Source organism: Myotis yumanensis, unplaced genomic scaffold (genome assembly GCF_028538775.1).
Source record: "Myotis yumanensis isolate MYYU_CA2020_CCGP unplaced genomic scaffold, mMyoYum1.0.hap1 SCAF_5, whole genome shotgun sequence".
Classification (NCBI taxonomy): Eukaryota; Metazoa; Chordata; class Mammalia; order Chiroptera; family Vespertilionidae; genus Myotis; species Myotis yumanensis.
Genome location: NW_027223756.1, coordinates 58,156,922 through 58,182,944, shown reverse-complemented (window position 1 = coordinate 58,182,944; position 26,023 = coordinate 58,156,922). Strand labels below are relative to the sequence as shown.

Genomic DNA, 26,023 nt, shown 5'->3' with positions numbered 1-26,023 from the left:
GAGCGCGGCCATAACTGCTCCCTCCGCCCGCCCTGTTGATCCCGCCCCGCCCAGGCCCTGCGCACAGCCATTTGCCGATCGCCTCAGGCAAAGGCTGGATTAGCGCCTCCCCAGAAGGCAGACGTTTTCCATACAGCTGATTCCTATAGCCAGTCGGCCTGGAGGTCAAATCCCTCTAGTGTTAACTACAACAATTAAGGCTTGGCTAGAACAAGACTGTGCACCGAGACCACAAAGGGGTGCACCAAGAAAGCATAAAAGATGCGGAGACAAAAAAACATGACAGAAATGGAGGATATGGAGCTAAGAATCGCAATTTTGAGGGCTTGCCATAAATTTGTGCAGAGCCTCACGAAAACTAATGAGACCCTCGATGCTACGATAAAGAAATTAGAAAGTAAGCATACACGGACTGAAATAAAGAATATTATACCCAATAGCAGACCAGAGGAGCACAATAATCAAACCAAAGATTCCACAAAAAACACCCAATTGGAAAAGCAAAATGAAAAAAGAATCCGAAAATACGAAGATAGTGTAAGGAGCCTCTGGGACAGCTTTAAGCGGTCTAATATCAGAATTATTGGAGTGCCAGAAGATGAGAGACAGCAAGATATTGAAAACCTATTTCAAGAAATAATGGCAGAAAACTTCCCCCATCTGGAGAAAGAAATGGACTTACAGGTCCAAGAAGCGCAGAGAACCCCAAACAAAAGGAATCCAAAGAGGACCACACCAAGACACATCATCATTAAAATGCCAAGAGCAAAAGACAAAGAGAAAATCTTAAAAGCAGCAAGAGAAAGAGGCTCAATTACCTACAAGGGAATACCCATACGACTGTCAGCTGATTTCTCAACAGAAACTTTGCAGGCCAGAAGGGAATGGCAAGAAATATTCAAAGTGCTGAATACCAAGAACCTACAACCAAGATTACTTTATCCAGCAAAGCTATCATTCAGAATTGAAGGTCAGATAAAGAGCTTCACAGATAAGGAAAAGCTAAAGGAGTTCATCACCGCCAAACCAGTATTATATGAAATGCTGAAAGGTATCCTTTAAGAAGAGGAAGAAGAAGAAAAAGGTAAAGATACAAATTATGAACAACAAACATGCATCTATCAACAAATGAATCTAAGAATCAAGTGAATAAATAACCTGATGTACAGAATGAACTGGTGATTATAATAGAATCAGGGACATAGAAAGGGAATAGACTGACTATTCTTGGGGGGAAAAGGGGTGTGGGAGATGCGGGAAGTGACTGGACAAAAATCATGCACCTATGGATGAACACAGTGGGTGGGGAGTGAGGGTGGAGGGTGGGGTGGGAGCTGGAAGGAGGGGAGTTATTGGGAGGAAAAAAGAGGAACAAATGTAATAATCTGAACAATAAAGATTTAATTAAAAAAAAAATATATCAACATTATCAGCAGTTGGGAAGAAACTGATTCCAACCCTCACGGATGACTTTGAGGGATTCAAGACTTCAGCAGAGGAAATAACTGCAGATGTGGTGGAAATAGCAAGAGAACTAGAATTAGAAGCGGAGCCTAAAGGCGGGACTGAATTGCTGCAACCTCACGATGAAACCTAAATGGATAAGGAGTTGCTTCTTGTGGGTGAGCAAAGAAAGTGGTTTCTTGAGATGGAATCCACTCCTGGTGAAGATGCTATAAAGACTGTTGAAATGACAACGAAGGATTTAGAATATTACATAAGCTTAGTTGATGAAGCAATGGCAGGGTTTGAGAGCACTGACTCCAATGCTGAAAGTTCTCCTGTGGGTAATATGCTGTCAAACAGCGTGGCATGCTACATAGAAATCGTTTGTGAAAGGAGGAGACAATCAATGCAGCAAACGTAACTGTTGCTTTCTTTTAAGAAATGCCACAGCCACCCCAGCCTTCAGCAACCGTCACCCTGATCAGTCAGCAGCCCTTGACAGCAAAAAGATCATGACTCACTGAAGGCTCAAATGATGGTTAACATTTTTTAGCAACAGGGTGCTCTAAAATTAAGGTATATACATTGTTTTTAAAAATATAATCTTACCGCACACTTAACAGACTACAGTATAGTATAAACATAACTTTTCTATGCACTGGGAAACCAAAAACTTTGTGACTCACTTTACTGCTATATTCTCTAGTGAGGTGTCTGGAACCAAACCTGCCATATCTCTGAGGTATGCCTGTATCATCTTACTACTAAATAGAGATGATTTTTAGTTTGCAATCGCTAAGAATGCTATTTAAGGTACGCCAGTTGCAGGCAAATTATGGAAAATGTAGGAAGCCAAGTGGAATATGTTTCATTTGGGACAAAATTACTACATCACTGAAAAAAGTCTAAATGGAAGAAATATTAGTCAAAGTCTCTATTACTGAAGCAAAAATATTAAGATTTTCTTTTGGGTAAAACCTTTCATATTTAATTTAGAAGAGTAGCAGTGACTAAATACACAAAATTTAAGACATAATTTCCGGGTTCACAGATGAAAACATTTTCTTTCTATACAGTACTGGTATATATTTCAAGTTCAGAAAGGATTCTAAATGGATTGAGTAAAAATTCATTCCACTGTTTATCACTTTCTCCTGTCCTCAGCTTCACAATATAACTTCAAGTGTATAATTTGCTTCTTAAACTGAAAGGCACATTTGTTTCTCTCCAGCATATCTACATTCTCTTTATGATGTATTGACAATTGGTTTTAATTGAACATAAAGCATTTATTTCTTCATTCAGTCAATAAATGTCTGTCTCTTATTTATTATTTGAAAGGTGCTGTAGTAGAGATTACAAAGGAGAGAGAAATTAACCAGACAAAAGTTTTATTTTCAAGAAGTCTACAATGTAGTAGAAGACATATGAAATATATATATATATATATATATATATATATATATACACACACATATATATACACACACATACACATACATACATAAGTGAATAACACAAGGCTGAAGTCATTCAGTGCCATGTGAAAGATACAGGTAAAATGATTTGGAAGTTCACAAAAAAACTAACCTTAATATTGGCTAAATACCCAGTTAAGACACCATTTTTCTATTCTTTTTTGCCAAATTGTTAAACATGTTAAAAGCAATTTTTTTTAAAAAAAAATCTTTCCCACTTCATTCCAACTACTTTCTAATATATGCCATAAATCACATCATAGAATTTTCAAGTTATCTACACATCTGGCTTAGAAAAGATGGTATTGGAATTGAAAACAATCACAATTTTATGTTAAAAACTTCTAGAGAGAAAGGGAGAGAATGTAACACATGAACACAAGCCCTTATTAGTCACTGACCTGGAATTTCAGTAATAGAGACTTGAGAAAAGTCACAAGTGACGTCAGGTAAAAGAAAACGCTGAGGATCACCAATCTCATACACTAGCTGCTCAGCCACTGTACCAAAGGAGACCAATCCCCCGGTGCCAGGAGGCTTGGAGAGGATGAACTGTCCATCAGGAAAACATTCCAGTACGGGAAATCCTATATTGTGCCTGGGTGAAAATCAGGGGACACTGTGGTTTACAACAGCCAGGAAGAAAACCTCAGGAAAAGATATTACCTTATACCAAACAATACTTTTGATGAGTAACAATAACCCAAAACTGTGCATTTTACATATTATATATTACCTTTTAAAAATCATATGATGGCTTATTCATGTGTGATAAGTACTGAATATGGGTGATGTCTGGGAGCCAAACAGAAAGAAATCACATTGACAGGAATGGAAGAATATTCAGTGTGAAAATTCAGAGAACTGTTTTCAGAAGGTTTGGAAATGGTCTCTAGCTCCTCTTGATGGGAAGTGATGAGAACCCCTATGAGACTGCAGGAGCTGTGACATCTAGAGGGCTGCACATCATTAGATTTCTGCCCCATCAAATTTCTCTGGTCCCTAATAAGTCTCAGAGTGAGCACGGCTTACTCCATTAGTGATCAGCTGGGCTCTCCCTCCCTCCCTTAATTATAAAGCCAAAATGGTGAAATTTGGGCCTCAGCTCTCAACGAACCATCCTATATAATAAAAGGGTTATATCCAAATTGACCCTAAAGGTGGAACGACCAGTCGCTATGATGTGCACTCACCACCAGGGGGCAGAGGCTCAACACAGAAGCTGCCCCCTGGTGGTCAGTGTGCTTCCACAGCAGGGAGTGCCGCTCAGCCAGAAGCTGGCTCATGGCTGGCCAGCACAGTGGTGGTGGCAGAAGCCTCTCCTGCCTCTGTGGCAGCACTAAGGATGTCTGACTAATGGCTTAGGACATCCCCCAAGGGCTCCCGGTCTGCCAGAGGAATGTCTGATTGACTTAGGCCTGATCCTCCAGGGAGCGGGCCGAAGCCTTCAGTCAGACATCCCCTGAGGGGTCCCAGAGTGCGAGAGGGCGCAGGCCGGGCTGAGGGACCCCCTTCCCCACCCGGAGTGCATTAATTTTCATGCACCGGGCCTCTAGTTTATTTATAAAGTTGATCTTCTGTTAACTAAGAAGCATAAAGATAAACAAAAAGGGGGATTAAGGGTAATTTAGAGAATGTAGAGTTATAGCTTATGACCCTAGTTTGCTTCTGAAATGGTCATTTAGTAATGTTAAAAATTAAGCATGACCTTTAAAAAAAATTCCCCACTGATTTTTAGAGGGTGAGGGGGAAGGGGAGGAGGAGGGGGAGCGGGAGGAAATAGTGCAAAACGATAAAATAAAAATGAACACTTTATTAAAAACTTGATTAAAAACTTACTACATATCACTCATAATAATGCAATGACAATGGATATTACCAGCACCCTAATTCTGCAGATGGATGAATTGAAGCACATAAAGGCTGAGTAACTTGTCCCATCTCATGGAGTAGGAAGTAGTAGAACCAGGACTCCAAGCAATGTCTCTAGAGATTATGCTCCTTGATTGTTATTCTGGGCTAAGAAATGCAGCTGATAATTGTAGGAATGCAAAGATCCATGCCCTTAAAGAGTTTACAACCTAGTTGAACAGATAAGGCCAATATGATGAATCTAGGATCTCAGGTTTCCAACAGGTCAATAATCTGTTTCACAGTTGAAAAGCTGTTGCACTGGAAGCAAGAGGCATGGAACCAATTAGAAGACTAGCAGAGGCCCAGTGCACAGGGCTGGGCGGTGTCGGGGGGGGGGGGGGGGGGGGGCGGGCTCCCTCAGCCTGGCCTGTGCCCTCTCGCAGTCCGGGAGCCCTCAGGGGATTTCCGCCTGCTGGCTTAGGCCCGCTCCCCTTGGACTCAGCGAGCCCTGCTTGTGGCTGAGTGGCACTCCCCCTGTGGGAGCACACTGACCACCAGTGGGCATCCCACATTGAGCGTCTGCCCACTGGTGGTCAGTGCATGTCATAGTGACCGGTTGTTATGCCGTTCGGTCTATTTGCATATTACCCTTTTATTATATAGGATAAGATAGTCTTCAGAATCTAGATAAGAAACCTACAAATGTGGATAAATATGAAAGGAAGTGAAAGATACTATGGATTGAAAATTGACCTTATTGAAAATTGATGAGATAAAGGGAGTCTATGGAAGAGAAAAAAAGATCACCAGAGACTACGTCAGTGGGAGACCGACCATTATCACTCTCAAAATGTACAAGTCTTGCCTGGCTGGTGTGGCTCAGTGGTGGAATGTCAAACTATGAACCAGGAGGTCACAGTTCAACTCCCAGTCTGGGCACATTCCTGGGTTGCAGGCTTGATTTCACAATGGGGATGTGCAGGAGGTGGCCAATCAATGATTCTCTCCCATCATTGATGTTTCTAGCTCTCTCTTCCTCTTCCCTCCTCTCTGAAATCAATAAAAATATATATATATTTTTAAATATAAGTCTTCAATACAGGCTGATGAGTTTAAGGTAAGAATAAAATTATAAACAAAAGCAAATCTATTCAGATATTCCTAGTAGAGTTGTGTGCAGGGCAGGAGATATAAATCTGGAAGTCATCTGCTCCCATGCCAGTGTCAACACTGCAAAAGCAGATGAGCATTCTGAGGGAGAGAATCCAGACCTGTAAGAGCAAAGGGCTGAGGACACATTTCCCATTGGTGTCATAAGTCTCATGTTTTATTGCTTCCTATTAGTCTGGTACCATATGAAGCCTAGGAAGAGGAGAAGGAAGAATCAGAAAGAAGAGTGAGCAGCACCTGCCTGGCTCTAGACAAAGTTAGGAGGAAGAGTGGGCAACAAGACTCAAAAGAGATTGCCACTGACTAGACTGACAGGGGTCTGCAAAGTCGTCTATGGATTTTTAATTTACACTAGAGGCAAAGGCCTAGGCACTGTAAGCTTCTTATTAGTAAGTTGGCTCATGTTGTAGGAGCTTCTTAGAGTTGAGATCAAGAGACTTCTAACAACACAGCACTAGATGGAATAGGATCATAGAAAAAGTAATTTACCAGCATGTTCTGAAATTTCAAGGTTCCAGTATATTTAGTGTATTTAATCCTAAGAAAGCGAGACTCTATTTCTATTGTAGGTACTGTATTGGTTTCCTAGGGCCGACAAGCAGGGTGAAGCTCTCTTGACGGCTCTAGGGGAGAATCCTTCCTTGTCCTTTTCCTCGCTTCAGCATTCCTTGGTTTGTGGATGCATCACCCAATTCTTCCTTCACAGGATCTTTACATTGTTTTCCCTCTGTATGTGTCTTCCTCTAGCTCCAAATTTCTTTTTATAAGAACAAAAGTCCTTTTGGATTAGGGCCCACCCCACTGATCTCATTTTGACTTGATTACCACTGTAAAGACCCTATTTCCAAATGAGGTCACATTCAAAGGTACTGGGGGCTAGAACTGGAACATATCTTTGGGGAGTATAATTCAACCCCAAATAAGTACATAGCTCAGCCTAATAATAAACTAGAGGCCATAATAAAATATCATATGTTATTTTAGGGAAGTATGATTATTAACATGCCAAAAAGAATTCTCCTGAAACTTAGCTCTGGATCCTAATAAGGTAATGATGGCTAGGGTATAAAGTTTGTCTGTGTTTCACAATACCAGTAAAATGTAATATACAATACAAATAAAAACAATTCAAATTTTAAAATAGCAATAATTATAATTTCATAAACAGAAAGTCCTATATAATAAAAGACTAATACGTAAATTGACTGAACGGAGGAACAGCCAGTTGCTATGATGCACACTGACCACCAGGGGGCAGACGCTCAATGCAGGAGCTGCCCCCTGGTGGCCAGTGTGCTCCCACAAGGGGAGCACAGCTCAGCCAGAAGCCAGGCTCACGGCTGGTGAGCGCAGCAGCGGTGGCGGGAGCCACTAAGGACCCCTTGGAGGATGTCCACTGAAGGGTCCTGGACTGCGAGAGGGTGCAGGCCAGGCTGAGGGACCCCCCTCCCTCCAGTGCACGAATGTCGTACACTGGGCCTCTAGTAAAATTTATAAAATCAGATGTTATGTGCCATGCTATAACATATGTATATACAAAATAGAGCTCCCTACCAGTCTGGTACCAAATGCCAATCTGTGAATATTCCACCAGTACTCTGAGCACCACATTCAATGAGATGGCCTGCAAGGCTACAAAGCAAACAAAAAATAGCATTAATATGGTGAGCAAAATTTTCAATGCCTTCTCAGATACAAAATAATGCTATAAATAAAATTTTATATTTGAAGGTATTGTCATAAAAGTGAGAAAAACCTTGGCCATTTTGTTTTTGTTTGTTTTAATAAAGTAGGGTAATGATGCAGAAAGGCTAGTTTGGAATAACAGAAAATGGCCTGGTCTGAGAATCACGAGAACCTAGGCCAAGTGACAGACTGATCAAAATGGGACTAATGCATTACTGATAAGGTTGTGAGAATTAACTGAAATAAAAACATGTTAAAGCATCATGAAAACTGCAAAGTGCTTCAACATGTAAGTTATTACCAGGCTTAAAGTGTGACATTAAATTGTCATTATATTATAGAATAGGGGAGAAAATGTGTAAAATATTACCAATCTATTTGATATGTTAATGGACAAAAACTTATCAATATATCTACTATTAAAATTTCCTCTTCAAAAATCTGAAATATCTGAAGCTCTTTATAGAGTTGACAACATGGGAAAATAAAACACTCTGGATTTTAGTTATTTGGCCTATGTGAACCCAGGCTCCACCACATAAATAGCTCTGTGACTTTGGGCAACTTACATAACCCTAATGTGTGTCAATTCCCTCATCTCTCAAATGGGAATAACAACATCTACCTAATAAGTAAATTGTGAGAATAAAAAATAATTTTGTGAAGTGCCTATTAAATCATATAGTAGGTAGGCACTCAATAATAAACGATGGTTACTTAAAATTTATTCAATCAATGGTTACTTTGTTTCATAAAATTTCTTCAATCTTTGTAAGAGACATCTTTATTCAGCTGTAAAACTCTGTAGTATTAAAGAAATACAATTATTTTCAGTTTAAAATGTATTTAAGGTGACCTACCAGACACACATATCTTAATTTCTGAAAAGCTTAAGTAAATTTTACTGTAATGTAGTTAAAAGAGGAAAATCACTACTAATATTATTAAACTTACCTTCCAGCGGCTAATAAGTCAAAGTCATTGCTTTTCCAACCAAACTATGAGGGGAAAAAAGACACCCACAAAAATTAATTATTTTATTTATAATTCACCTTTTCGATATAGAATCTTTACATAGCATGTGTTTAATCAACTCCCTACTTGATCTAAAGTATAATTCAAGATTACTGCATAGATTTAAATACAAAATTATATGGAGAAACTAACAAAAACCTCTCAGAAAAACAAGAAGTAGAATTTTGCTCTGGACAAGATGCAATAACCTGGATCTAATTTAAACTAATGCCTGGAACAACAAAAAAGCCAAGTAACATATATGAAACCACAGTGTTTAAGACATTGGACATCAGGCAACAGAAACTAGTGACCCCTAACTAAGCAAGTTGAAACAAATGAGATGGGTCTGTGATTGAGTTTCCACGCCCGGTGCTGGGAGGCGGAACTGAAATGGAAGCTGGCAGGTTCCCTGAGTTAAGAAGCTGAGAGTCGAGGGAGACCATGATGACTAGAGTTTGCAGGATAGATTACCACAAAGAGAGAACAGTACAGATAGAGAACTTTAGAGATCTTGTTAAGCAGGCAGCCAAGAACTAGAGATAATGATAAATATTGGAAGCCTCTTGAGCAGTGATGGCGAACCTTTTGAGCTCGGCGTGTCAGCATTTTGAAAAACCCTAACTTAACTCTGGTACCGTGTCACATATAGAAATTTTTTGATCTTTGCAACCATAGTAAAACAAAGATTTATATTTTTGATATTTATTTATATATTTAAATGCCATTTAACAAAGAAAAATCAACCAAAAAAATGAGTTCGCGTGTCACCTCTGACACGCGTGTCATAGGTTCGCCATCACTGCTCTTGAGTATACATAGGATACAATTTGTTCCAAGTAGTAGCAAAACCAACATTACAAAGAACAGTACTTTCTGAGTGGGAGGAAGAAAAGAGAGGAAGAGCTAGGCCCTAAAGAGATGACCGGATTGGAAAAGGGAGGGAAGGAAGAGTCCACTGGAGGAATAGCTGGGCCCAAAGGTACATGGATTTGAGGACCAATATGAAGGCTTTAGAAGCAGCCTCCCCCGGGAGAGTGCAGACTTAAAACTAGAGAACACAATTTCAAAAAAGTGAAATTAGACACTGGGTTGGGTCTGAATGGATGAACAGGGAGATCGAAGAAGCCTAAAAGATGGCTCATTCTATCTATATAACACAATTATAATTTTCTCTCCATATCTAGAGAAAGAGCCTCCAGTGCCCTTGAGAGGCTAGATTTGACTTAAGAATATTTTACAACAAAGAACCTCAAGTCCCTAAGGGATTAAATGGAGGCACACCAAGAACTAGGAATTTGACAAGGAAGGGGTTAATACATCTATTTTTAGAAAAATATTACTATTAAAAAATTAGCATAAGCAAAGTAGTCCCCAAACACATAGAAGTGTTCTCAAACTCTGAATATTCTAAAGGATCCCAAGGTATTGAATAAAAAGCTGCAGGAGTTATTACACCAACCACACACACACATATATAAACCAGTTTCACATGTTCATTTCTGAATAACTTAGTTAACAACAATAAAATATTCTACCATATTTTAATGAACATCATTATATAAAATCAAATTTGAAATTCACTGTATGCCTTTTGGTACACTAGACATATTAGACCTCTAATAGGAAAGCAATTTATTAACTTTTGGATTGTTTTTAATATTATGAACTTAACAAATTGGCACCTGAACACACTTTGTAATGGCCAAAGAAAATTACATGTGTGCTAGTTAGCAAAACAAAGATGATAAGCTCAAGGTGACAAGTGTGTTCTCCCCATCAACTTACCTCGTGAATGAGGGGTCCCAGCACGAGAGCACTGTCCACGCAGCGCCCCGTTAGAACGATGTCGGCACCGAGGTCCAGGGCCCTGCTTATGGGTCTTGCTCTTTGGGAAACAGATCATCCCTGTTATTGTTTTTCACCCAGGTCAGATCAAAGCTTTTGATTAAACAACAACAACAACAACAACAACAACAAAAAACACACACAACTGCTTATCATTTTGTCCAATGACTCAAATATACTTCAAGTAATTCCAGGCATTAAATGATGTGGACAAAAACACTCTCCTAGATACTTCCATTCATATTATTATTTTTAAATCAGTATTTCCTGTAGCTGTTTATCAAGTGTTCTGTCAACATTCACCCCTTATACAATGCCGGTTTGTCTGGGCATACATTTCTAGAATGTCAGTTATTTTACTTCATGGAGACTATTTCACAATCTCCTGGTATCCAATGTTGTTGTTGAGAGGTGTGTTATCAGTCTAAGTATTGATGCTTGTGTACTGCCTTTCTCTTTGGATGCTCTTACAATCTTACTTTTCGGTTTTAGACAGTTGAATGGTATTATATCTTTTTGTTTAATCTGCTTGGGGTTGACTATCCTTCTTGAACCTGTGGATAAATATGTCTCATCAACCCTGAATAATTCCCAGCCATTGTCTCTGGACATTGCTTTCCCCCATCCTACATAATAAAAGGCTAATATGCAAATCGACCAAACAGCGGAATGACCGGTTGCTATGACATGCACTGACCACCAGGGGGCAGACGTTCAAGCAGGGGCTGCCCCCTGGTGGTCAGTGTACTCCCACAGGGGGAGCACTGCTCAGCCAGAAGCCCTGAGCCAGGTTCACGGCTGGCGAGTGCAGCGGCAGTGGTGGGAGTCCCTCCCACCTCCATGGCAGCGCTAAGGATGTCCTACTACTGCTTAGGTCTGCTCTCTCTGGAGAGTGTGCCTATGCCAGCAATAGGACATCTCCTGAGGGCTCCCAGACTGTGAGAGGGCGCAGGCCGGGCTGAGGGACCCACCTACCCAAGTGCATGAATTTCATGTACCGGACCTCTAGTTCTTTATATTCTCTTCTCTCACTCTTAGATAGGACGTTAGACCTTACAATTCTATCCACGTATCTCAAACTTCTATTTCATTTTCTATCTCTTTAACCTGGGCTGATCTCAGTAAATTTTATCAGATCTATTTTTCCAATTCATTAATCTTCTATTAATTGTATCTAATCTGCTGTTTAATTTACCCATTAAAGTTTTATTTCAATGACTATATGTTTGATTAATAAAGTTCATTTGGTTTCTATTCAAATCCATCTAGGCCTTCTTTGAAAGCTTTTTCCCTGCTCTGGTTTTTATTCCATCTTCACTTCTTTAAACATCTTTAACATGCTTATAGCATTCTGCATCAAAACATTCCAATTACAAGTGTTCAATGTCTCCCAAATAAAAATTCAATATATATATTAAAAAAAAACATTCCAATTTATGAATTCCATGGGCATTTACATTTTTTTGGAATTTCAGACTGCGAACTCCTATTAAGTTTGGTGAGGCTTTATTTGTGGAGCAGCCTCTTTTGAGGGAACATCTGGATTTGCATTTGCTTCTGCCAGATGTGCTGGTGATATTAGCAGCCATAAACTTTTTAACACCCAAGGCTTAAAGTTAAATTCCTCCTTCTGTCCTGCTATTGGTTTAGATAGGTCAAGGGAACACTGTAGCAGCGACAGTTGTCAAAGAATGTCTGCCTCCTTTACTCAGGCCTATTGTCTGGCCTGGGCGCTGCAAATTATGGTGGTTCTTGAGAAAGTCCTGTGGATATTCCTAAGAGTTTCTGCTGCTACCTGGCACCCTGGGAAAAAGGCTTTTGAAATGGCCAACCCTTTGAAGCCACAAGTGTCCATCTATATTCGAAAGGATGGAAGGAAGGGCGGGAGGAATAAGGGACATAAGAGAAAAGACCTTACCCAAGGTACACATTCATGCTTTCAATGGTGTCTGGAAATTTCTTCCCACTCTCCATATCTGTGATAGTGGATCCTTGCAGAGCCTCCTTCTATAAATATTTTACAAAAATATTTTAAGCCTTTATTTACAGGGAGCTTACCTGTATTATACAAAAGTAGAGTTACAGTTGTTCATATGAAAAGTAATACAATAATTAATAAATAATAAAAGAATAAATTGTGTTTTGTGCGCTCACAACTGTAAACCTACTTTTGCCCCATCTTGTATATGCTGAACAATAAGAACATGTAATAGATAAGTAGACTCCTATACATTTCATTATTGGGATGAAGAAATTAATATATTTAAAAAGTTATTCTGTATATTCTATTTCAGGCATTTTTCATACAGTGTTTCATTTTGTTTTCCAAACAACCCTGACAGGCAGGTGTCACAACCCCTAATTTGTAGACAAAGAACCCAATCAAGAAAGGCTGAGTGAAGCCTGTTGGTGAAGCATGTGGGCTCTGGCCCCTAGCAAACCACCAGCTTTCCTGTGCTTCTCTGAGTTTCTTCATCTTTAAAGCAGGGCACTGATAGTATCGATCCCACAGGATTGGTGTAAATACATATATAATCTATTCTAGTTCTTACAAAGTGATATGCAGAATTTGAAAGGTCCTATAGCAATTTCTCTCCAGTAAAGAATCATGCTTCCTATCAAGCCAATGTTCAGAATAAAAGTTATCAATGCATGTTCCCCTTAATCATGAAATGATGTATTCAGGGACTCCTAATGCCGACATGTTTTCCCAGGCTAAGCACCAAAGCACGGGAGAGAGCATGGTATAGGGTGGTCTCTACAACCTCCCCCCTCAAAAGAAGGGCTCAGGCTCAAACAGGACAAAGCACCTGAAAATTGTGTGAAGCACCACAGCATCAGCTACACCTACATAGAGATGGTCACTCATAAAAAGAACATGTCATCACCTCCCAGAGGCTCTAAAAGTGGATGACACGTTCTGTTCTCCTGAAGTCCGTCACAGCACGAGTGACACCAAAGCCAAAGCAACGTCACCACCAAAGATTAAAGCTGGGACTGCTCCACCCTTAAGTCCCCAACAGGGATTTGGTGTTTTATATCTATTACAAAACATAGCTATAGCCCTGGTCGGTTTGGCTCAGTGGATGGAGTGTTGGCCTGTGGACTGAAGGGTTCCAGGTTGATTCCTGTCAAGGGCATGTACCTTGGTTGCAGGCACATCACCAGTAGGAGGTGTGCAGGAGGCAGTTGGTTGGTGTTTCTCTCTCATCGATGTTTCTAACTCTCTATCCCTCTCCCATCCTCTCTGTAAAGAATCAATAAAATATATTTTTAAAAAATATAGCTATCCTATATAATAAAAGGGTAATATGCAAATTGGCCCTAACAGCAGAACCACTGGGAATGACTGTTCACTATGACACACACTGACCACCAGGGGGCAGACGCTCAATGCAGGAGCTGCCCTCTGGTGGTCAGTACACTCCCACAGGGGGAGCTCTGCTCAGCCACAAGCCAGGCTGATGGCTGCTAGCACAGCAGTGGTGGCAGGAGCCTCTCCCGCCTCCTCAGCAGTGCTAAGGATGTCCGACTGCAGCTTAGGCCTGCTCCCCGCTGGCAAGTGGACATCCCCTGAGGGGTCCCAGGCTGCCAGAAGGATGTATGACTGCCAGCGTAGACCCGATCCCTGGGGAGTGGGCCTAAGCCAGCAGGTGGTCATCCCCCAAGGGGTCTCAGACTGCAAGAGGGCACAGGCCTGGCTGAGGGACCCCCCGCTCCCCGCCACCCGAGTGCACAAATTTTTGTGCACCAGGCCTTTAGTAATATATAGCATAACATATGCATACATGTGAAAGTGTGTGACTTATTATGATAAGTACATATTTTCGTTGTGTTCAGTTACTATTTCAACAGGAGTAGGCAGGGTTTTGGCTATGAAAGGTCAAACTCTGATCGTCCTAAGGCAGGGACCTGCTTCACAGGATTACTGTTTCCATATTAGTTCTCTACAAACAAATGAAAATCTGTCCAGGGTTAGATTCCTTACCATAAGAGGAAAACAGGTCGACAGTTCAATTCTCTTGGATAAGATTTTAAGAATTTGTCATCATATTGGGATCATTAAAGCAGAAGTCTGCCACATGCTAATGTAACATCATATTTAAAGTAAATCAGTGGCCCTAGCTGGTTTGGCTCAGTGTATAGAGCATCAGCCTGTGGACTGAGGGGTCCCAGGTTCTATTCCAGTCAAGGGCACATGCCTGGGTTGTGGGCTTGATCCCCAGAAGGAGACATGCAGGAGGCAGCCGATCAATGATTCTCTCTCATCACTGATGTTTCTACTAGTATCTCTCCTCTCTCCCTTCCTCTCTGAAATCAATAAAACAAAAAATAAAGTAAATCAGTGGACAGTTATGGCAGCAAATTCACTCACAGCAGTTAGAAGGAGGATTCAGATGAATTTAAAATATACTATTTACACAGAAATAGGACAGCTCTGCAAGGTTATCTCCACAGCAGTTTTCACAAATCAGGAATCTAAACCTGCACAGAGAGGACATTTAGCAGGCCTATATGAGCAAGCCAAAGGCTCTACCAAGATAAAGCTAATTAGCAGATCTGTTCTGTTTACTCTCAAACAAATGAGTCCATTGATTTTTGTGTGTTCCTGACAGCTAGCATAAGTATCCAAGAGCCCACAGAAATTGCTTGCATTTCACAAGTGGGATTTTACAGCCTTTGAATTTCACAGGGAGCCAAGCTCAGCCTAAGAAAAAAGCACCAAGGAAAAGCTTGAAACATCTAGCTTTTCAAATTGAAGTGTTAATAAAAAACTGTATAATTTCCTTTCCTTTCCTGTTGTGACACAGAATGTTTCACCTGCAGCAAAATCCATCAGCTGGAACCCAAATAATGTTAAGATTAGAAAGGTAAGTAATCACTTGTGTTAAAAAAAACTTCATGTTTGTAAGAAACACAATTTCAACTTACACTTCCATGTTCAAAGGAGGGTCCAAAGTTATTCTAAACATTGTCTTCAGTGAGTCAATAAATCTTTCATAGCAGGCACATAAGAGGTTTATAAACATTAATGGATAATCTAGACCAGAATTTCTAGACTAAAGTGACACAGATTAGAGAGAGATTTCTAGAGCTCAGTCTGAAGAGTTATACCCAAATCCAATTATTAGATCAAGGTAAAGGATCCTAATTGTTCATCACATGATAGATGGCTTCTTGCTTAGGAGTGTATCACATAAATGTCAATAACCTCTCCCAGGATGTCATCTCCAGTGACCACTGCTATTTTCAAATCAACACCAGCCTTCCTGGCCATCTTGTCCAGGGCAGCAGCACACATGAGAGGGTTGGTACCCCCAGCATTGCTGACCACACGCACGCCTGCCAGAAGAGAAACACATGGCAATCACTCCGATGCAAGTTCAATTAGCAGTTTTCATTCAAAGAACTGCTTTCTCTGCCCACTGTTTTGTTTGTTTGTTTTTACCTTTTATAGGCAAATATACCAAAGGCAATGGCATCCCTATATAATGTTTAAGTGGCTGAAGCCACTTCCGGTGTTTACGCTCATCAGATGCATGGCTGGTAACTGATGTGAAGGGAGATGTAACTCTTGGGTCCTCATAAAAATATCTGTGGGCTATTAAAGAAATAACTAGTTCTGATTTTTAAAATTCTCCAGATTTTCTAAATAATCCTCTAGAGCAGCGGTTCTCAACCTGTGGGTTGGGGCCCCTTTTGGTGGTCGAACGACCCTTTCACAGGGGTCGCCTAAGACCATCCTGCATATCAGATATTTACATTATGATTCATAATAGTAGCAACATTACAGTTATGAAGTAGCAACGAAAATAATTTTATGGTTGGGTCACAACATGAGGAACTGTATTTAAAGGGCCAGAAGGTTGAGAACCACTGCTCTAGAGGGAACTGATCCAATCAATTCCATTTTGAAAACTCTAATCTTTAATTTGATGTCTGACAGCTATTTGGAATACAGTGGGGCCTTGACTTACGAGTGTCCAGACTAACGAGTTTTTCGAGATACAAGCCGTCTCTCGGCCGATTTTTTGCTTTGAGTTGTGAGCTAAAATTCGGGTTATGAGCCAGCTTCAGATACCCCACCGCTAGTTGGCGCAGCGAACGTCACAGTGAACTCCACAACATCAGCCCAGCATCACGTGTCTTACTCGTTCACTTTTGATTTGACATACGAGTAATTAGAGTTACGAGCTCCGTCACGGAACGAATTAAACTCGTAAGTCAAGGCCCCACTGTACTACAAAGTGGCTAAAGAGAGAGAGTCAACATTCCAGAATTCTAAGGTAGAGAGGACTTGAGAGGTCACCTACTCCAGGTGTTCTCATCTTTTAAAGATTCATTATCCTTTGAGGATTCTGATAAAAACTATGGATTCTCTCCTTAGGGGAAAAAGCTTCTTTTGCTTATAATTTCAGGGGCATGTCAGATTCCCTGACGCCTCGCCTTGGATACCAGATTAAGAAACATTGACCAAATCCAACTATCTCGTTTACAGATGAAGAAGCCAAGGTGCAGGGAAGCTAAGTGACGCGTCCAAGGTTGTGCAGCTTGTTAGGGACAGCGGCAGGATGAAAACCCTGGGTGTCCCACTCCCCATCTGTCATCTGTGGTGTCAGATTCTATATGGACTGTGTGGGTGGTTAATGGCCAAATGGCCATCACACAAAATCTGCAAAGGGCTCTGAATGTTTTGCTGAACCACTCCTATTAACTGGCCAAAGAGTGATTATTAAGTATAAACTATTAGAATTTATACTTTTCCTAACTAAATGCGATATTTTTTTTATCTGTTTTCACTCTCTTTAACCTATTCAGGTACATTTGAATCTACCTACATCCTCCTCCCCACCTCCCTCCACCCCACTAACACTTTCCTAAAACTCCCTCCTTTTTGAGTTCTGGTGACTGCACTATCAGGTTCTTCCCTGTCTCTTCCACAGTTCACCGCTTCCTTCCCCCCCGCCTCACATTTTATATCTCGTTCTTTGACTCCACCATCCCTCCTCTTTCAAGGGTTCCCTAAAGCTCAACCCTACTTTTCTTTATATCCATTCCCACCTCTCCCTCCTTAAGAAATCCTTCCCAATAATGGATTCAACTAGTACTTTTATTGATTAAAACTCCTTGCCTCAAACCTGTTTCTATTTCCACCCTCTCATCTAAGTGGTAGTATCTTCAACCTTGTTTGTACTGTGATGTCTAACTCTATATTTAACGTATAGCAAGAGCAGAAGTAGAGGCCCTTGTGTGTTAACTGACATTCTATGATTCTAAAATGAAAGATAATATACAAATAACAAATTTACTACGAATACTTAAGGTCCATAAAAAGTTTTGGTTAAGTCTGACACCTTGCTTTCTTTGTGCCTTACTTTCAGGATAACTTATTTTTTAAAAAGGACATATAGCTCCCTCTAGAGGAAAATAATGATATTTTAGAAAACAGAACCTCCTAACATATATTCTGAGATTCACCAACAATAAAACTAAATGGTACACAATAACCACATCAGACTAGCAATTATTAAAAACTCTTCATCTTGCCCTAGCTGGTTTGGCTTAGTGGATAGAGCATCAGATTACAGTCCAAAGGGTCTCAGGTTCGATTCCAGTCAAGGCACATGCAGGAGGCAACCAATCAATGTGTTTCTCTCACATTGATATTTCTCTATCTTTCCCTCTCTTCCACTCTCTCTAAAAATCAGTGGAAAAATATCCTTCAGTGAGGATTCAAAAAAAACACACAACAACTCTTCATCTTAAAGATCTTAAACAACAACATATTGTAAGGGATTTATCTTTCTTAAGCAGAGATACATATGCAGTACTTAAAAGATACTCAGTAATGTCACTGGAAGTTACCTCAGGACCCAACTGCAAAAGACTTTCTTTGTTAGCCCAATAAGTCACAGCACTATGGCAATGAGGTCAGAGTCTCAGATTTGGTTCAAGTATAGTCAGCGGCTTTTATAGATCCCAAGACATCTTCCTAAGATTTGCTCTGAGCCACAGAGACCCAGGGTGAGACAGTGCGAATCAGTATAATTATAACTCTCCGACTGGAAATCAACCCAAATATGTTGGTGTGTTAACACTGGCTATATTTTTAAACATTCTCTCACCTAATAACAACTGCCTTCTTTCTTCAGAACCACATCAAAGTGGCTCATAAGGCCTTTTTAAATGTTCATTGAGTTAATTATTTATTTTTAATGACTACATCGTATATGTAAATATATATTTATCTATATAATATAAATATAGTATTTAGATATATTTAGCTGTATTACATAAATACATATAAATATCCTATCTAATAAAAGACAAAAGGGTAATTAACCGTACCTCCGCTACATTTCCCATTGGCTAATCAGCAAGATACGCAAATTAACTGCCAACCAAGATGGTGGCCGGCAGCCTCGCAGCTGAAGTGAACAGGAGGCTTGCTTGCTCCAGTGAAGGAGGAAGCCAAGTTCCCCGCCTGCTGCGGCCCAGCTCTGAGCTCTGAAAGCAACAGCTCCAAAAGCAACAAAGTTTCAATTATAGAAGCTAAACAAACTCCAGATACCTGCTTTCAGCCAGCCGCGGCCTCAGAGCTGGAGTGAGCAGGCGGCAACAAAGTTTCAATTATAGAAGGTAAATAAATCCCAAAAGAAAAAAAAAAGAAAAAAAGGAGAGGCTGGGAGCTTCAGTTGCCGGCCAGCCTGAAAACGGCCCTCAGCCCCTTACCCAGACTGGCCAGGCACCCCAGTGGGGACCCCCACCTTGAAGGGGGTGTGGCCAGCCTGAAAACAGCCATCAGCCCCTCATCCAGGCTAGCCAGGCACCCCAGTGGGGACCCACACCCTAAAGGGGGTGTGACCAGCTACAAACAGCCATCATCCCCTCATTCAGGCTGGCAAGGCACCCAAGCAGGACCCCCACCCTGATCCGGGACACCCTTCAGGGCAAACCAGCCAGCCCCCTCCCATGCACCAGGCCTCTATCCTATATAGTAAAAGGGTAATATGCAAACTGACCCTAACAGCAGAAAGACTGGGAATGACTGGTCACTATGACACACACTGACCACCAGGGGGCAGACGCTCAATGCAGGAGCTGCCCTCTGGTGGTCAGTGAGCTCCCACATGGGAGAGCTCTGCTCAGCCACAAGCCAGGCTGATGGCTGCCAGTACAACAGTGGTGGTGGGAGCCTCTCCTGCCTCCTCAGCAGCGCTAAGGATGTCCAACTGCAGCTTAGGTCTGCTCCCCGCTGGCAAGTGGACATCCCCCGAGGGCTGCCGGGCTGTCAGAGGGATGTCTGATTGCCAGCTTAGGCCCAATCCCCCCGGAGAGCAGGCCTAAGCCAGCAGGTGGTCATCCCCCGAGGGGTCCCAGATTGCGAGAGGGCACAGGCCGGGCTGAGGGACAACCCCCCCCCCCCCACCAGTGCACAAATTTTTGTGCACCGGGCCTCTAGTAATATATATTACATAACATATAAATATATATCCTCTCTTTCTTAAAACCTGACATGCCATTAAATACAGAAAATTAAGATGATTTAAATGTTTTTCAAATTACCTTTTTTATGAATGTCCTTTATATATGGAGCCATGGCAGTCTGTACAAAATCAGGAACATAGCCCAAATCCTAAAATATAAAAATAAATATGTTATCCGCTATGAAATGCATCTGTGCAACTCAAAGGCAACAGACTAATCAATCCTTTAGTTACTTTCAAGGCTACTTTTAAGTTAAATTTTAAGTAATTGTAATATTTATGTTGTCTGAAAATCACTAATCCCTTATGAATTTGAGGTTATAATAAATCAATGGAAATATCTACATGATATAAAAATAAACTTAACCTGCATTACTACCAAAGAGATGAAATAAGAATAACCAAACAAACTAATCACTTTTCTTTTGTGATCTATAGAAGTTTTAACTCCAAAGTTTTATTAAAAACTAAAATTCCCAACACTATACATGTCCTCAGCATACCCCTACATTGTCAAGAGAAGGTAATGCTTTTACATTTATTTGGTAGATTATAGAAACTGATGTAGGAAACCAATAGAGTGGAGTGGAGTAAGAGTAGTTTAAAGCACAAACTAGATAATTAGTTACATTATTAGGGATTCACTTTTAAATTAACTCTAACAAGCTATATGATTCAAATGGTCCTCTGGTCTAAATGGAATTTCTGCTGGGATATTCCATGCCTGGGGCCAATTTCTTGGCCTTTTGTATTAAAACAAAAATAATTAATTTATTGGATATAACAAAAATATTTCAGAGTTAGGACTAAGACATTGATCACATATTATATATGACAGCATAAGCAATTTTTCATGTTAATAAAGCCTTTTTCATAAGTATAATTTTAGTGGCTACATAAGATTTCATTGTCTGGATCTCTCATCATTTACTTAACCATGTCCTTATTGTTGGCCATTTAGGTCTTTCATTTTCTGTGCATGTTATAAATAAGGCTACATTATCCATCTTTGTGAGCAAAGCTCTTCCACAGTTAGCTATAGTTCCTTAAGATAATCTGACTTCAGTGACAGTAAATAACCAAACAACTTATATTTTTTCTAATAATGAGAACTAACATTTTAAAGTTTTATAAGTCATCTATGAAAACATTTTCTTATGTAATTATCTTTTAAGGTATCATTTCATGGTAATTAAAATGATTACAATAGGGGGGTGGGGAGAGATCAAACAAAGAACTTATATGCATATATGCATAACCCATGGACACAGACAATAATGTGGTGAAGGCCTGGGGCAGTGGTGGGCTAGAAGGAGCTGGGGTGGGGGGGAGAAGGGAACTTATGTAATACTTTCAACAAGAAAGATTAAAAGATAACAATAATAAGTAAATGATTACAATAATTAACTTACAGATGATTTTACTTTGGCAGCAGTTAGGAGGCACATAGTTATCTCTGAGAGATAATCAAAAACCAAATAATCCAGCTTCTCTCCGTATAGTAGCTGAGGAACTAGAAGTAAAGCACAAAGTGTAGTTTACTTTCTAAAATTTAAATTTAACAATAATTTAATCAACATTTTTAAAAAGTATGAATGAAATCGCATTTTCTTTATGTTATCCAAAATCAGAAGTTGCACATATATGCATATGCGTTTTGTGGGAACCCTTCCTAGCTTAATGAGATTTTGGTCACTGTACTTTACATCCAAGCACTGCCATATTGGGGTGATAATCCATACACTTCATCATGCTGATTTAAAAAAAGTAAATTATTATAGGGTAACAGAAAAATATCTGTAGCTATGGTAGCAGATTTCCCCATTTCCAGTGCTCTCCAGAATTTATTTCCATCTAATGGCAAAGATCTCTTTGTAAAAAGAAATGACAAATTTTCCAATGTATCAGGTGTAAATCTTCTTTGCTATTCCAAGCTCATAATCAATTCAGGCAAAAATCAATTATGTCCCTCACAGCTTTTGGTATGACAGAAATAGGCAAGGTCAAAGGGAATATCTAATATCTGCTCTTACCAAGCTTCTAGTTTCCTCCTTCCATTATTCTAAAATAACCGGTTGTGTTATTAAAAATCTCAAAGGCAATTCTCAAAGTAAAACACAAGAGACATAAAAGTCTAAAGAAAAATGCTATCATAAGCTATGCTGTCCTCCTAAATAGTGTGTGTTTAAGGGTAGGAGCTTTGTCTTAATCTGGTGTCCCTGTCTAGCTTTGTACCTGATGGTACTTAGCAAAAGTTGATTGTTTACATAAGAGTACATTTCAAATCAGCTCTTCTTGAAGGTTTCTTCATCTCTCTCATCATATCTCTCATTTTTCATAAACTATCATGGCATACCCAAGGATTACTTAAGCCTCAAATCTTGTTAAGTGCCATAGAATTCTTTATTCTGGCATGGTGAAATTTCTAAAACCTACTGAAAAGATTCTATGCAAAGGTTTCTCACAAGTAGAAACATTTCCTACTAGGTTAGGGACTTGACAAAGCCAAGTCTTACATGACTCCATAAAGTAAATACAGAGTTGGAAGTATTTATTAATTATTGAGATAGTCATTTACATATTTTTCCCAGCATAATGCAACTACGATCTCTATATATAAAAGCCTCAGCGACCGTCCAACCAGTAGCTATGACGCTCAACGCAGGAGCAGAAACCACAGACGTGGAAACATGGAACAGACTAATGAATCTCAGAGGGAAGCGGGGAAGGGAAAGGGTAGGAAGAAATTAACCAAAGATCTCATATGCATACTAGAGGCCTGGTGCACGGATTTGTGCACTGGTGGGGTCCCTCAGCCTGGCCTGCACCCTCTCGTAATTCAGAGCCCCTCGGGGGATTTTGTAGAGCCAGTTTTGGCCTGATCCCCACAGGCCAGGCCGAGGGACCCCACCGGTGCACGATATCATGCACCGAGCCTCTAGTACCATAGAAGACAGATAGATGGCTCTTACCATCATAAAAGAGTAAACTTAGACATGATGTACATACAAAAAAACATTAAAATAGGAGGATTATTGAAAGATAAGTGGCTCTATAATTAATGCTATGTTACTAGTATTTCTCCACCACACTTGAGCTCAGGAAGGTCACAAGCAACTATGTTGGGATAAGTAGTACCATCCGAAATGTCCGTCAATCTCCAGCTAAGCCATTCTACAGACAGCACACAGAACAGAATCTTTCATAGGTGACTTCAGGGAAGGAAGAAATATCTCTTTGGGACTTTATGCCAAGATGTTTAGCAACAGTGCAAAATTCAAACAGGCACAAGTGGTAAAATCCAAGTGCATCAAGAAGGCAGCTGGATACCCTAACATGGATTTTAGAGCAGGAAAAGTCCATGTTGGAGGCATAAGTGTAGAGTCTTCCTAGGTACTGATGTTAAATATTATAGAGAAGAGCACCTATGCCTGGGACACTCCAAACTTTAGCTTTTAAGAAGAAGAGGAACTAGTCAAGGAGACTGAGAAGGAAGGGGCAGGAAAGAAGGAGGAAAACTTCACGAGACCTCAAGAAGAAAGAATTTTAAGGAGACAGTGATCAATTTAGTTAATACTACTACTGATAGGTCAAGGAATAGGAGGGCCAAGATTGACCCCTCACTTTAGGAGTCATTGGCTAAATGGGTAGAGGTTATTAGTCCCAGCTTCTCTGAAATAAGAAAGACAACGGTCTGGCCTGGCCAGTATGCTCAGTAGTTAGAGCACTGACCCGTGCACAGAAGGGCCACGGGCTCGATTCCCGATCAAGGGCATGTACCTGGTTGCAGGTTCAAACCCCAGCCCCAACCAGGGGGGTGCGGAAGGCCGGCCCCAACTGGGGATGTCCAGCCCCAACCAGTTGGTATGTCTCACTCACATCAATGTTTCTTTCTTCTCCCTTCCTTCCACTCTCTAAAAATCAATGGAAAAATATCCTTGCGTGAGGATTAACACAACAAGAAAAAAAAAAGAAGAAGAAAAGAAAAACAAAGTTCCAAGATATTAAATAAATTGAACACCAAGATCACATATCATTAGCCAGTTAGCAGCAGAACTGGGCCCAGAACCCACACTGAACACAAGCCTTCAGAAGTTAGTCATGGTTCTTGAATCCCAGAGCAGGCTCTTCTTCAATCACATATTATGATGTCAACCTGCCCTTGGTAACTGTGAGGCAGAAGGAGGCCTCTATTAAGACTTTAAACAAAAAGGAATAAACATCAATATCAGAATTTGGGGGCACAATGACACAGAGACAATACCCTTCAAATCAAATGAAAGAGGCAGACACTGCAACCAAAGCAAGCCCAGGTGTCAAAACACACTGCAATACAAAGAAATGTTTACATCTCCTCAAAGGGAATTCTCTGGGCAGTATTTCACTAGATGACTTCCATATAAAAAAAAGTGATGAATAAATTCTCCCAGGCCCCATTCCCATATGTTACTAGCACTATGTATAATCAGGGCTTGAATAATGGGGATCTGATTCCCCACCCTCTTTCCTTCACCTGATTTTTTTTTTTTTAATCTTCACCTGAGGATATTTTCCCATTGATTGTTAGGGAGAGTGGAAGAGAGACGGAAAGACAGAGAAACATCGATGTGAGAGAAACACATCGATTGGTTGACTCCTGCATGAGCCCTGACCAAGGCCCAGACCTGGGGGAGTCTGCAACCAAGGTACGTGTGCCCTTGACAGGAATCGAACCCAAACCCAGGACTCTTCGGTCAGCACGTAGATGCTCTATCCAGCTAGGGCCACCTGATTTCTTTATCAAGGTGCCCAAACGGAGGGAGGAGAATACATTTTTACTTTAGGTCTTAGTTTTAAATTAAATTTTCATTTTAAGATTTAAACATTCTAACACATTTCTAGGGGACCAAAGGCACAAGAGAGTCTTAAACCATTTAGGTATAATGCCCGTTTTAACAGTCCCAACTGCTCCCCTCAAATCACAACCACCAGGGCAGCTATGGGGGGAAAAAAGAGGAACAACTGTAATAATCTGAACAATACAGATTTAATTTTTTAAAAAAATCACAACCACCAACAACCAAGGAGTCATTCTGCTGCCAAAGTCCGCTGAAAGATTTTGCAGACCAGGAAAGCGAAGCGTTCCCAAGGGAAGACGGGGGCCAGGTGGAGGAAAGGACGGATTTGGCTCCGAGCTGACTTGTTACTCGGGATGGAGCGGAGGGAGGGGCTGACGGTCCCAGGGCCCGGAAAAAGAGGAAGGCGGGCGCTTTTACAGGGAGAGGCGGAGCCAGCGCTGGCACCTGGCCCACGGGGCTTCGGGGGAGGAGAAAGGTCGCCGCCAGGCTGGGACGCGTGGCGCAGAAAAGCCCCGTCGTGGGGCTCGAAACCTTCCAGAGTTCCCAGTGCCCTGGCTCCGGGAGCTAGTCCCCCACGCGTGGCGTCCCTCCAGGGCTGCCCTAAGCCCTCGCGCCTCCCTTCCAACCTTTCCTCCCGGGGAAGCGGGCAGAAAGGGGCTCAGTGGAGTGAGCGGCGGCGCAGATCGCAGCCGCGTTACCTGATGCCGCCGTGTCTCCCCAGAAGGCGGAGGCGCAGCCGAGACGCACGGCGCAGCCCCGCGACCCCGGCTGCTCGCCCGCGCCGGCCTCGGCCCGCGTGCCCAGTGCCCGGGGCCCTGCGCCCCAGGCGGCCGCCCGCGTGAGCCCGAGCCCGAGCCCGAGCCGGACAGTCGCCCGCAGCGGGCGCAGCGGCCCTACACAACTCATGGCGCGCGCTCCACACCCGGGAGCCCGGCCGCCCTGGTGCCCTCGCGTCCGCTCCGGGGAGTAACCGCGCCCCGCGCGCCCCCTCCTGGCCACGCCCCACCCGCGCCCGAAGCCCGGGCCTCGGGGGCCCAGTCCTGCCAACCCAGGAGGGTCCTCACGCCTTATTCCCTTTCAAATTCTGAGCCTGAGAACGAAGACAACCCAATAAGATAAAGACATGGGGGCCCCTGACTTCTCTTCCAAGGAGCTAGAGAATTACACCAACGCCAGCTCTCCTACAGCCAGGCCGGTGAAG

The 26,023-nt window shown here is 41.5% G+C and overlaps 1 protein-coding gene across 1 annotated transcript in view; it reads right to left on the bottom strand.

Moving 5' to 3' along the window:
* The window catches only part of LOC139011367 (uncharacterized), an 88,082-nt gene extending 62,354 nt beyond the window's left edge, over positions 1 to 25,728 (bottom strand). Inside the window, exons 1-9 of the mRNA XM_070416931.1 lie at positions 25,521 to 25,728; positions 21,397 to 21,497; positions 20,064 to 20,133; positions 15,709 to 15,839; positions 12,415 to 12,503; positions 10,437 to 10,536; positions 8,589 to 8,632; positions 7,503 to 7,580; positions 3,326 to 3,522 (exon numbers count right to left, since the gene is read on the bottom strand). Of these exons, the coding sequence (XP_070273032.1) occupies positions 3,326 to 3,522; positions 7,503 to 7,580; positions 8,589 to 8,632; positions 10,437 to 10,536; positions 12,415 to 12,503; positions 15,709 to 15,839; positions 20,064 to 20,133; positions 21,397 to 21,497; positions 25,521 to 25,728 (1,018 nt within the window). The remainder of the gene's footprint in view (positions 1 to 3,325; positions 3,523 to 7,502; positions 7,581 to 8,588; positions 8,633 to 10,436; positions 10,537 to 12,414; positions 12,504 to 15,708; positions 15,840 to 20,063; positions 20,134 to 21,396; positions 21,498 to 25,520) is intronic.
* Between the last annotated feature and the right edge of the window lie 295 nt (positions 25,729 to 26,023).